Source organism: Pyricularia grisea, chromosome I, assembly GCF_004355905.1.
Source record: "Pyricularia grisea strain NI907 chromosome I, whole genome shotgun sequence".
In the NCBI taxonomy this organism is placed as follows: Eukaryota; Fungi; Ascomycota; class Sordariomycetes; order Magnaporthales; family Pyriculariaceae; genus Pyricularia; species Pyricularia grisea.
This window is the reverse complement of record NC_044973.1, coordinates 3,187,055-3,198,833: the sequence shown is the minus strand read 5'-3', so window position 1 is coordinate 3,198,833 and position 11,779 is coordinate 3,187,055. Positions and strand designations below refer to the sequence as shown.

Below are 11,779 nucleotides of genomic sequence, written 5' to 3'. Positions count from 1 at the left end.
GTCAACTGAAGCACCATTCGCTCTTCCACGTATCAAACCTTGCAGGCGTATGTTCGAATCGTCAAGTCCTGGCAAGGTGGCTTGCTGTGGCGGCGGTCACAACGTGGGGTTGCGCCCGTGTCTGCCGCAGATAACGGCCCAGACTATCAAGTCACTCTTTGGCACTCCCAGGCCCGGAACCGGGCTGACCCGCAACGCCACGGGCGATATCCCGGCGACGCCTGGGTATGGACCGGAAAGTCCCACAAAGCAGGATAGCGACAAACCCGAACCCCAGCAGGAGCACTCATCCACTACCCCCGAGACCCCCTTTTCTTCATCATTAGCAATACCCCCGTCTACAACAATGGCTGTCCCATCAAACCCCGCCAAGCGTCGCCGCATCGCCCTCGGATGCGAGGGCAGCGCGAACAAGCTTGGCATCGGCATCATCGCCCACCCGCCCGAGGGTGAGACAGGGGACCCGGTGGTGCTCTCCAACGTGCGGGACACCTTCGTCTCCCCTCCGGGCACGGGCTTCCTGCCCAAGGACACGGCGGCGCACCACCGCTCCTTCTTCGTCCGTGTGGCGCAGCAGGCCATCCGGGACGCGGGTGTCACGGTGGCCGAGGTGGACTGCATCTGCTACACCAAGGGACCAGGGATGGGGGCGCCGCTGACGAGCACCGCCATCGGCGCGCGCACGCTCGCCCTGCTCTGGGGTAAGCCGCTCGTGGGCGTCAACCACTGCGTCGGCCACATCGAGATGGGCCGCGCCATCACGGGCGCCGACAACCCCGTCGTGCTGTACGTCAGCGGCGGCAACACGCAGGTCATCGCCTACGCCGAGCAGCGGTACCGCATCTTTGGCGAGACGCTCGACATCGCCGTCGGCAACTGCCTCGACCGCTTCGCCCGCACATTGAAAATCAGCAACGACCCGGCGCCCGGCTACAACATCGAGCAGCTGGCCAAGCAGGGTTCTGTGCTGCTTGACCTCCCCTACGCCGTCAAGGGCATGGATTGCTCCTTCTCGGGCATCCTGACCCGCGCCGACGAGCTGGCCGCCCAGATGGCCGCCAAGCCGGAACTTTTCACCCCGGCTGATTTGTGCTTCACTCTACAGGAGACCGTCTTTGCCATGCTGGTCGAAATTACGGAGCGAGCCATGGCCCACGTCGGAAGCACTCAGGTCCTCATCGTAGGTGGCGTGGGCTCCAATGAGAGGCTGCAGGAGATGATGGGTGCCATGGCCAGAGACCGCGGTGGCAGCGTCTACGCCACTGATGAACGATTTTGCATTGACAACGGCATCATGATAGCACATGCCGGTCTCCTCGCCTACGAGACCGGTTTCAGGACACCGCTGGAGGAAAGCACATGTACGCAAAGGTTCAGGACGGACGAGGTGCACGTCAAATGGAGGGATTAGTCACCAGCGATTCTTCGTATAATGGGATTGAGTCCATCGATATCATTCATCTACTTCATTGAGAATTTATGGCGTGCCTGAATACAAGCAATACCCTTCTTTGTAAGACCCTGTAGCTTTCCACTTTTGATGAAGCGAAATAGAATGCTGCTTTAAGTATTGGTAACTTCCAGGCCTATGATGCATAGTCCCTAGCTTTAACGTGTCACACAAAAGAAGAAAAAAAGCGCACATCTGGGACAGAAGAGCGTAACGAGCCTTGTCATATTAGAGGGCATTTTATACTATCAACATCATGTTATCGTTTACGAGACGTGATATGTGTTGTACCAACCAAGAAACGGATGGCCACTAGATCCAGTTGTTAGGGCCCCGGTGTCTTCACCATCCCCATCCAACAATGATATGCATGTTTATGTATCCTTCAGAGTTCAAGAATCCTCAGAGACATCTTGTTTAGCCATCTTGACCGGTTGGCTTATAGATAATAGTCGTGACGTACTAGGAGTTTTCGTTAGTAAATACACAACAGAAAGTAGAATACTCGATCAACATACCTTGCTCTTGTACCTTGTCGTTGCAGACACTGCTAAGATGTTGTTCTTGATGCTTGAAGTGGCAAGGTGGTTCAACACTGTGTGATTCGGCATGTTGAGCACGCTGTTGTCGTCCTTGATCAGAACTGCCGCGTTCAGGATGGGCTTGCTGAGGAAACCGGGAAGAGTAGGCGCCGCAGGCAGCTTTTCTATAGCACCCACCGACACGTGGTACGCATGTGAATCTTCCGGCTGATCGAAATCTACCAGATAGTTTGGAATCTCATGCTCAAACACCTCCTTTGGATCGACCTCCTTGTAGCGCACCGTTTTCTCATCTATCTGTGAAGGGCCCCTTGAGCCTGCGAGTTCTTGCTGCAAGACCTTCTTTTCGGGTGCATCCTGCTGAACAGTTCCTGAAGGGGTTGGCTCGGCCACGCCGACCTCGATATAGTTCACAAGATTGTTGCCAAAATCCACCGTCACAGGGAGTTCCGTGGATGTCTGCATCTGCCCGTCCACCAGAAATCTAACGTGGTGGGTTCCGGGGAGGATGTGGATAGTTGCGGCAAAGTGGCCCGGTTTACCCTCGACTGGATGCAATCGATGTTTGCGGTTCCACTGGAATATCGTGCCTGTAACATAGACTTTCTCTCCTCCATGCGGCCACTCGAGGCGGAAGGGAACAGTCGGCCTGGTCTTGTCGACACTGAGTTCATCTCCGCCTTCTTCTTCTTCTTCGGCTTCATGATTTAACGTAGCCGAGCTCAATGCAGAGGACTTGCGGTCGAGGGTCTCCTCCGAGTCAAGAGCCTCGACGGCACCTGTGGGGGAGCCTGGAACATTCTCGTTTGGTGATATTATGGGCGAGCCAGGTGTGTGGATTTCCTCCTCAATGGGCAAGGGCAGCCGTGGCGGGCGCGTTATGTACGACAAGTCAGACATGCTGCTGGTGGGAACCATGGCAGCCTCCGGGGTCTCGAGAGCCTCGGACCCCGCCCCTGGTGCAGATTCGCCTGGTATGTGTGCTTTATGTTGCTGATGGTTCTGTTGCGCCTGCGAAGCGTTCGGCACGGCGACGGGCTTGCTAGGCCCGTCGGCCGGCCCTGTCTGCAGCGGGCGAGAGGGTAACTCTGCGGACCTGGACACACTGGACGAGGGCGAGGGGACGCTAAGAGGATATTGTTGCGATCGCGGGGGCACTGTGGTGGAACCTTGTGCTTGAGCCGGAGACTGCTCCGGCGGGGCAGCGGCGCGTTGGTTCTGAACGGGGATGGGATGCTTCGAATCGCGCCTGGAATGTGAGCGGGTGGGAGGATCGCTACCCGTCGCCGAGGCTTGAGCCGATGCGGCGGACGACGATGATCCCGAGGCCCCGGCTTGTCTCTGGGCGGAGGTTTGGTTGCCCATTTTTCGCCAGGCACCTTTGCAGATGGAATCGGGCTTGTTGTAGTGGGGGCGGGTGTCTTTCGTGCCTAGCGGAAAGAGGCGGGGAGGGGACGCGGCTCCCAGCCCCTGTTGCAGTGACAGTACAGCGCTGCAAAGGTCAACCCCGAAGCGAAATGAAACTTATGACCTATCGGCAAGGGTATGGCAAGTGATCGTTGATTGGGGGAACCGCGTCTCTACCAGAGGTCAGGTGCAAGTGGCGGGCGGGTTCTAGACCTTAGTTGCCGGTAGTCGATCAATGGCTGGCTGTCCTGGGCTAGTTTTCTCTGCAGGTAAAAAAGCAAGCATGGGTGTGTTGTCGAGTTGTATTTATTAAAAATGAAGGTTGCACCTGGGAAGATTTGTTTTCGCCATGCGGTTGCGCCGGAAATCTTGGTACCTAGCTTGGAGCGAACGTCGCTCGCTCTGGCGTTTAAGCAAGGGCGGGTGTTCAATGAGGTGAGATGTGCGATGGAAGCAATCACTTTGATTGAGATGGACCAGTCGCATTGCCGAGCAGACAGACGGGTGCGGGCGGCCGAGTGGAGTGGACAATGTGGGATGCAATTAGCACAAACCACTTCCAAGAGGAAGCCTATGATTTGTTGTAATTTTTAATCAAGTACTAACTGGATAGACTATCTCTACCGCCCCAGGTTATCTAAGGTACCTCCATGTAGATTCTCAGCCAAAGAGCGATCAGGAGAATGATTACGGCAACTGTGGGTCGGCTTTGACTGCTCAGGAGTGTGTGTGTGTTCCTGGCCTGGAAAGGACGGCTTCCACTCAATTGACAAAAGCAGAAGCTACGAACCTTAAACTTTCAGATCCGGACAAGAGATGATAGTGCCAAGTTTCCCCAGTGGACACTGTAACGAACGCCGTGATTTGCCCGACGTAAGGTAGGTACCTCACCTAACCCAAAGTATCCCTCGATGTACATTTATAATACAGTAGCAGGCCTACATAAATAGGTATATACGTGTAGCCTTTTGGGCCCATCTAGTCGGTGTCGATGTTGTAGAGGCAGCCAACTAAAAACGAGGTACGTACAGTTAGGTATCCGTATCCGTAGTTATTCAGTCTGATCTTTTTGCTGCCGACCTGCCAGCCACTTCCCGCCCCAAATCACACAGTGCTTCTACGAAATATGTATGTATGGAGTAAATGTTCCGTCATTGCAAGCAAGCTTCTACCTAGTAAACTCAGCTTTTGACAACAGGTCACGAGACCTCAGTCGCGACCTCCAAACAGGCAAGCCAAGTCGCGTCTCCGTCATCAGTTTTTACGCCTGATTCTACCGGACACAACGTGCATGGTTCCCTCGTTATAACAAATGATAATTCGCCCTGTTCTGTACCATAAATCTCCGTGCAACACCACAGCACTCACAAAGGGCTGCTCGACTTCCACCACCCACACGAAGAAATAACCCGCTATTGGTACGCCATTCATTTTCAGGCTAGCCTCCTATAGGCCTAGGCAACACGGCATATCAGCCATCGCCAATGCGCGTGGGCCCCAAGCCCCCAAGTTTCAACTCGAAAGGTGCAGCGCGTGAACAGGGATTCCAGCCATTGGGTTCAACAATCCTGCCTTAAGGTACCTTACCTGGCGCTACCTAATTAACCTAGTTGACGATGATGATGTATTCTTTCTGACCTTTAATTTTCCTATTAAGAGGGGAATAAAAATTTAAACTGTACCAAAATTTCCATCGATCCAAGGCCCGTTGGTGTCGTTTTCCCCCCCACAAACCACACCCCCAACGTCTCGATTGAGACTCCCCCTTACAGCAGTTATGGACATGGTCTCCCCCAGGACGCTGGAGGCCTTGGGGTACATGCCGTCGCTGCTGAGGTCGGCATCCAGCGTTGTCGTGGCCAGCATTACCACAATGCTGTCGCTCGCCTCGACCATGGTCGCCACCGGCGTGGCCCTTTTGCGCTTCTCTTTGATACCCGTCAGCTGGCTCTGGAGGGTTGTGTTTGTTTTGTTGTCGCCAGTGTTGTACACCACGGCATATGTTCTATCGCCCGCCTGGTACATCGTCTCCTTTTTGCCAAAACTGCAGGTTAGTCCTTTATCTGTCTTCCTCGCAAGAAGCCCGGGTTACTCGAGACTTTGGCCGTGATGTCGAGCAGCTCTTACTAATTCATACTAATGGGGAACAAATAGCCTCTTTATATTTATGTTAGTTATACCACTGCTCTCTTCTCCCCACGCTCCATTGTACTGCATCGAGTAATAAACACCGGAGGGATCCGCTATGATGCAACCTACTAACTAACCATACCAGTTCGGTTCTGCTGCCTTTGTCGGTGTCATCGCCGGCCTCTCGATCAAGCTGTCATCGCACCTGTTCGTCTCCGTACTAGAATTGGACAAGGAGAGCCCTCCCTCTCTCAAACAAATTGAGGCACAGAGGCAGAAGAAGCAGAAGCAGAAGATGGCCTTGTCGGCGGCAACTACTCCGACAGCCCAGCAAACGCCCACCATCAAGCGGGCCAGTGATTACTATAGCGGTAGTCTCTCGTCAGATATCGACTGGCAGATCATCGACCGTATCACAAATCGTGGCCTGCACAGCGAACACTCGCGAAGGATGCCACTACTGCAGTCGATTATTCTAGAAGAGGAGGAGGATGACACCTCAGGAGGTGACTAATGTACTTAAAATGGATTACAAACATACACAAACACACAAAAAAAAACGGAGATTCTTTAGGAATGGAAACCCGGCCTCGCATTCTGGGCTGGCTACACGATAATTATACTATACAGCGTACAGCGTACACTCGCCCTGGATTTTGTTCAATAACTTCTGCACTGCTGCTAACCCTTTTCAACCAATCGGCAATATAATCAAAAGTCCGTAGGGGCATAGTCATCCGGGAGGGTGTGAATGAAAACAAGTCGCTCTGTAGATACCGCGTACTGATGGTACCGGCCTATTGCCTCGTCTTGCCAAGCGATAATAATGAGCGAAATTCAAATAGAGGCTCAGCCATATCATATTGATCTCCTGGCTCATTTCATGAAAATTGATGTTGAGAGCACTCCAAACCTTCGTTTCATGAATTTGATAGTGTGTGTTTATTCATCGTCGCGTGTGGACTCGGAAGAGCACGGCTCGCAGTCAAAGCTTAAGCTTGGAAATTCTGGGAAAAGCTCAAGAATCAAGGACTGGGGCAAAAGGTCTTCCAGGTCCAGCTGAACACAACCTTTGTGTTCGACGCTGCCATCCAAGCCAAAGTGTTCGCTAGTTTTGGCCTTGTGATGAGGCCATGTTTCGCTCCGAGTTTCGAACCAAGGTGTGTGGTAGTCACAGTCCGAACCAAAGTAGTATGCCGAATTCGTTACGGATTTGTAGGAACAGCAATGCGAGCCTCTTTCTTGCCGAGGCAATTCTGGCTGGAGACGATCCTGATGCTATCTTGGGAATCTTGGCGCCTTTCCTGGTGGACACTATCTCCGGTAAAGATCGCGTTCACGATCTCTCTCGCGATCTCTGTCGCGTTCTCGTATAGGCGAGCGGCTTCTCGTCCTGCTACTCCGGCCTCGATCATCGTATGCACGATCTCGGTCATATCTTCTGTCGTCTCGGTCATCGCGGCGCCTTCTGTCGTCCCGCGGTGGCATCCTGTCGTCCCTTCTACCACCACCGCTGTAGCTGGGGATATATGTGTCAACGTCAGCTCGCCCGCCGCCGCCAGCACGGTCATTCCCTCTGCTCCGAGGAGGAGGTACATCCCGAGAGCTGTTGTCCATGCCGTTGTGAGAACCTGCGGGTGGCGGAGGTCGAGGTGGCAACCCAAGATTCCTGTCCTTTGACCATGCCGGCTGTCTGCGTTCGGGCTCTCCATTTGGTGCTCCTCGGTGGGGTGGAGGGTAGCGGCCACCGTTAGCGCCGTTCCGGCCCCCATAATCACCGCTCTGGTATCCATGGTTTGGGCCTGGCCCGTCCATTGGCCCCCGACCGACTGCACCACCCTTGGGAGCAGGAGGTAGTGCCTTTGGAGGACGGTCATGATATCTTCTCCTGTCGAGCTCGTGACTGTCCTCAAATGTAGGGATATCCTCAGGCTTTGATGGCAGAGGGGCGGTTCGGAAATAAGGATGTTGCAAAGCATCTATTGCGTTGATCCTTGACTTCCAATCGAGCTTCATTAGCTCCTTCAGTAGCGAGACAGCCATTTGGCCGTGCCTAGAGAAGCTCGTCAGTAACAGGTTCCGCACCTCGCAGCAGGACATGCAAACTTACTCTCTGAATCGTTGAGATAGGTTGCCGGGGCGTGACTTCGGCTGCATCGCCTCGGCTCCTGGTAGCTTCCTCCAGCCCGGCATTGTGTCCTCTGTTGGAGTGCCACAAAGATCCCAAATGAGCTCGAGCTGGTGCCCGTCGCTCTCACCAGAGAGGATGGGCTTTCCAGTCAACATCTCGCCAAAGACACATCTGGAAGCAGAGAACATTAGCCTTGTTCCGCAATTAGTGACTGAGGGCATATGTGTAGACTTACCCAACTCCCCACATGTCTATTGCTGTGGTGTAGGCCTTTAGGTGTAGGAGCAGCTCTGGAGGCCTATACCAGCGAGTCACCACCAGGCTAGTGTAATTCCTCGTGCCCTCGCCTCCTCCACGCCCAGTTTGTGGTACTGGACCGTCGTAATGCCTCGCCAGTCCGAAATCTGCAATCTGCAAGATGCCCTTGTTGTTGATCAACAAGTTTGCTGCTTTCATGTCGCGATGAAGAATTTTGTTCTCGTGAAGGTATCTCAGACCCTCCAATAGTTGTATAAGATAGCATTTAATGTGTGCTTCGGTGAACTTGACAGAGGGGTTGTCCAAAAGGCCCGAGAGATCGTGGTCCATGTAGGGGAAAACCATGTGCATGATCGGTCGTTTGCGTTTGTCGGCTGGCGTAGTATATTGTCGTTAGCCTGTGGTCCTGCCAAGGCGCTCAGATAAGCAGCGACAGGCAGGAAGCTACTCACATCTATTTTGAGGGTGCTCGACAGCCATGTCCTCCAACCTCAGCACATTGGGGTGCGATAGCAACTTGAGGAGCTTGATCTCCCGAAGGGCAGTGATTGGGAACTGCAAGTTTCATCATGTGTCAGCAGGAGATTCTTCTCGTCTGAGTGCCGAAGCGAATGATCACATTTCTGAGGGCTGAGAATGGATGAAACATACGCCATCTTTCTCGTTGTGCATAATGATCTTCTTCAGCGCGACGATTGCACCAGTCTTCTTCGACCTGGCCTTGTGCACCTCGCCAAAAGTTCCCTCTCCCAGCTTTCCCAGGACCTCATATTCTGCTATCTTGGCGCATCCCAGGAAAGAGCTCTTTGGCCGCATGTGCTTTAGTGCAAACGACCGAGGTGAGAGGGCTGCGGATGCCTCTTCCCGGGTTTCGCCGGGAGTGGCCATCGTGGCACGGCTGATGAGGTTGTGCACGATGGTCGCGAGTTCAATAGATGAATACCGCTGGTACCTATACAGGTGCTTTTTTTTGGTGGTGGCGATGGGATGATAAGGAAGCTTGTCCCGTTCGCGGGCGGGATCGTCGCGAGTATCTCCTACGCGGTACAAGGTTGACGTAAAAGGTCAAAGGATGTTTTTCGCGGATGAAAACTCATGCCTGACAGATGTAGCTGGACAAGCGTGTGAGTGCTGTACTTTGTTTGTTGATGCGCGTATCCGTGAAGCTCGAAATCCCTGTGGTGACGACGATTCGGTCTCTAAGTTGGATCAATTAGGACTTGCTGTTGAATGGGGCAATCGCGAAAGCGAATTACTAACAAGCTGGGTCGTAAAACTTAGGGTGGGTTTTGCAGTGGAGAGTAAGTTGTACAGTACAATTCCTTGGCACATACCAAGACCTTGCTGGTGGAGCAATCTGCACAACGCGTGTAAACACAGTGTTTACCATAGTCTGTACTATGTCAGCCACAGTTGGACGCCTCGCTATTGAGGCGCAAAAGGCAGTGAAGCTTAGCTTCGTCCCGCTCGAAGCCGACGAACGTCAATCGTTCAATTCCCAATCGGCCTGATACTGTTCCCCCAATTGCAGTGTCCGCCATAGCCAATTGCACTGCCGCCGAAACCCCTCGATAACGACCAATTGACCTTACGAAGTCAATTCCCACCCGAAATCACGCAAATATTGCAACGATGGCCGGCCCGACAGGCGGTCGCCTCCCGCCCAACGCGCAGCAGATCGGACCGGGCATATTCAAGGCCCGTGGCCCTTACCGCGCGCCTTTCATCTACAGATTTGCCGGCACGGCGCTGAGTGCTAGCATGTGGTTTTTTGTACGTCACGTCCAGTTGCTTGACTGGCCGATAGTTCCATAAGCGTTGGGGGGCGAACTTATTTTCTTGACTAACTTTGGGGTGTTCTCGAATAGTTGATGTACAGGGCAAAGAAGGATGGTAATTGCCCCTCGGATTTTTCAACTTCCTCGCAGTCAATTTTGGCCTGGTCGAACCTTTTCATGGTAGTTTTGGTACTGACTTGCATTCAACAGGTCCTGTATTGTTGGGCTGGAAGCACCCTTGGGATCACTAGATGGGAAGGCATAGAGGAAAAGCACCCTAGCATTACAGCATCGATTGTTCCGCGACAAGGTTGCACAGGGAGGTTACTAGGTCAGGCGAGATATGGCACGGAACAGACGACGTTGCACACATGTATAGAGAGGTTGTCCGCTCAAGGGCAGATCGAATCCAGTTTCCTTTGCATTTTCCATGCTTTTCAACCCGGCAGTGCTCGACCTTGGTGTCATGCTATCACTACTGGTCTGCCGCCTTCTTAGCCTCTGCAGGCTTCGCATTCTCAAAGAGGTAGTGCGCCACTCCCCAAGTGTCTCCGTTCTCATAGTTGAACAGCTCTGAGCACGCCATGTAGAAGATCTGCCACCGGTTATACCAAGTCGCGGCATCTGCCTCTCCGTACGTTTCCACGAGATGAGGCCATATCTCCTTCTTGTTCTTGATCATTTTGGCCAGCCAGTCCTAATTATTGTGAACGAGGCAGTCAGGATCGACCCGAGATACTAGGTGTTCACAGCCGGGTTTCTTTTGGGGGGCTTACCTCGCAGGTCTTCGAATAGTGCTTGCCATTGACCCACCACTGTTTTTCAATCTTCATCTCGCGCTGGAAATAAAGAAGCAAATCGGTCGATGGCATGGTACCGCCAGTAAAGAAGTGCGTGGACATCCACCCCTCTTCGAAGTCATAGGGGCTGTCCTTGTGTGCAAAAATGTGGACAAATAGCTTCCCGCCAGGCCTAAGGGCTCGAGAGACCTTGGCCATCAGCAACTCATAGTTCTTCATGTGCTCAAACATCTAATAAAATCGTAAGCTTAACCGTCTCCCATCAAGCCCCAGAGGGCAGAGGACTCGCAAAACTTACCTCGATGGACACGACCCGGTCAAAAGTGTTGTGTTCAAACTCATAATCGGCAATATTGCCCGTGATGACTTTCAAGTTGATCAGACCTTTCTCCTGTGCCTTGGAGTCGATATACTCCTTCTGGGTCCTCGAGTTGGAAAAGGCCGTGATCCTCGCGCCGGGCAGCATCTCGGCGAAGAAGAGCGCCCCAGAGCCCCAGCCGCACCCGAGGTCGAGTATGTCCATGCCGTCCTCGAGCTGAGCCTTTTCGAGGTACGTCCTCAGCATGGCGACCTCTGCCTGCGCGAGGGTTTCGCCGCCCTTTGGGTACAGGCAGGCCGAGTACTTCATCCGCGGGCCCAGGCAGGCGGCCAGCACGCCGGTGCCGACCTCGTAGTGCTGTGAGTTGGCCGCCGCCGTCTCCACGGCGATGGGCCGTGTCCGCAGCAGCTCAATGTAGCGCATCTTGCGCTCGTAGTCGGCCTCAAGCGAAGTGCTAGTCGACATGGCGATGCGCGCCGCCAGCTGACGCCTGATGCCGACGCGGATCACCGCGTGCGGCAGGTAGCCGCCGTCCAGAATCCAGTCTGCATGCGTGTGCAAGGTTGTTTGTATCTTGGAGTTAGTGTTTAGTCCTCTTGTTGTTGTTATTATCACAAGGGAAAATCAAATGTGCCTTCTAACTCACCGTAGTTCATGTTGCAATTGTTTGGACGAGTTTCGGTCTAGAACTAAAACAGGCCTTCAAATCGAGGCACACAATTGGGATCACTTTCCCTTCGTGTACCTACCTAGATATGCGAGCTCAAGATAAGCTATGGTATTGATCGACAAAAGTGAATTGATATTCGTTTGCAGTGAAGTAGCATAAGTTGTATTGTGTTTTCCCATCCATGCCACTTCTCTACCTACCTTACCTAGTTAGGTAATCGGCCTTCGTATGAATGCCGCTCCGGAAGACCGGTGCGTGTTGAATGAATGGCTGTGCTGCACTGGAACCGCTAGG

The 11,779-nt window shown here is 53.3% G+C and overlaps 6 protein-coding genes across 6 annotated transcripts; 3 read left to right on the top strand and 3 right to left on the bottom strand.

Moving 5' to 3' along the window:
* Positions 1-49: 49 nt before the first annotated feature.
* PgNI_06013 (uncharacterized protein) lies at positions 50-1,411 on the top strand (the record flags this gene model as incomplete). Its single annotated transcript, XM_031126042.1, has 1 exon — positions 50-1,411. The coding sequence occupies one exon, from the start codon at positions 50-52 to the stop codon at positions 1,409-1,411; it is 1,362 nt and encodes a 453-aa protein (XP_030982844.1).
* A 232-nt stretch (positions 1,412-1,643) lies between these two features.
* Positions 1,644-4,026, bottom strand: PgNI_06012 (uncharacterized protein). The gene is made up of 2 exons (XM_031126041.1): positions 1,969-4,026; positions 1,644-1,912 (listed from the first exon to the last, which is right to left on the bottom strand). The coding sequence occupies exons 1-2, from the start codon at positions 3,355-3,357 to the stop codon at positions 1,868-1,870; spliced, it is 1,434 nt and encodes a 477-aa protein (XP_030982843.1). The 5' UTR covers positions 3,358-4,026; the 3' UTR covers positions 1,644-1,867.
* A 703-nt stretch (positions 4,027-4,729) lies between these two features.
* On the bottom strand, positions 4,730-9,185 carry PgNI_06010 (uncharacterized protein). The gene is made up of 7 exons (XM_031126039.1): positions 8,570-9,185; positions 8,371-8,473; positions 7,896-8,292; positions 7,640-7,831; positions 5,672-7,582; positions 5,049-5,466; positions 4,730-4,971 (listed from the first exon to the last, which is right to left on the bottom strand). Exons 1-5 carry the CDS (start codon positions 8,804-8,806, stop codon positions 6,844-6,846), a joined length of 1,668 nt encoding a protein of 555 aa, XP_030982845.1. The 5' UTR covers positions 8,807-9,185; the 3' UTR covers positions 4,730-4,971; positions 5,049-5,466; positions 5,672-6,843.
* PgNI_06011 (uncharacterized protein) lies at positions 5,177-6,043 on the top strand (the record flags this gene model as incomplete). Its single annotated transcript, XM_031126040.1, has 3 exons — positions 5,177-5,449; positions 5,554-5,568; positions 5,675-6,043. 3 exons carry the CDS (start codon positions 5,177-5,179, stop codon positions 6,041-6,043), a joined length of 657 nt encoding a protein of 218 aa, XP_030982846.1.
* A 365-nt stretch (positions 9,186-9,550) lies between the features above and the next one.
* Positions 9,551-9,947, top strand: PgNI_06009 (uncharacterized protein; the record flags this gene model as incomplete). Its single annotated transcript, XM_031126038.1, has 3 exons — positions 9,551-9,691; positions 9,787-9,811; positions 9,907-9,947. 3 exons carry the CDS (start codon positions 9,551-9,553, stop codon positions 9,945-9,947), a joined length of 207 nt encoding a protein of 68 aa, XP_030982058.1.
* Positions 9,791-11,751, bottom strand: PgNI_06008 (uncharacterized protein). Its single transcript, XM_031126037.1, has 4 exons — positions 11,462-11,751; positions 10,795-11,360; positions 10,473-10,727; positions 9,791-10,393 (listed from the first exon to the last, which is right to left on the bottom strand). Exons 1-4 carry the CDS (start codon positions 11,469-11,471, stop codon positions 10,172-10,174), a joined length of 1,053 nt encoding a protein of 350 aa, XP_030982059.1. The 5' UTR covers positions 11,472-11,751; the 3' UTR covers positions 9,791-10,171.
* Between the last annotated feature and the right edge of the window lie 28 nt (positions 11,752-11,779).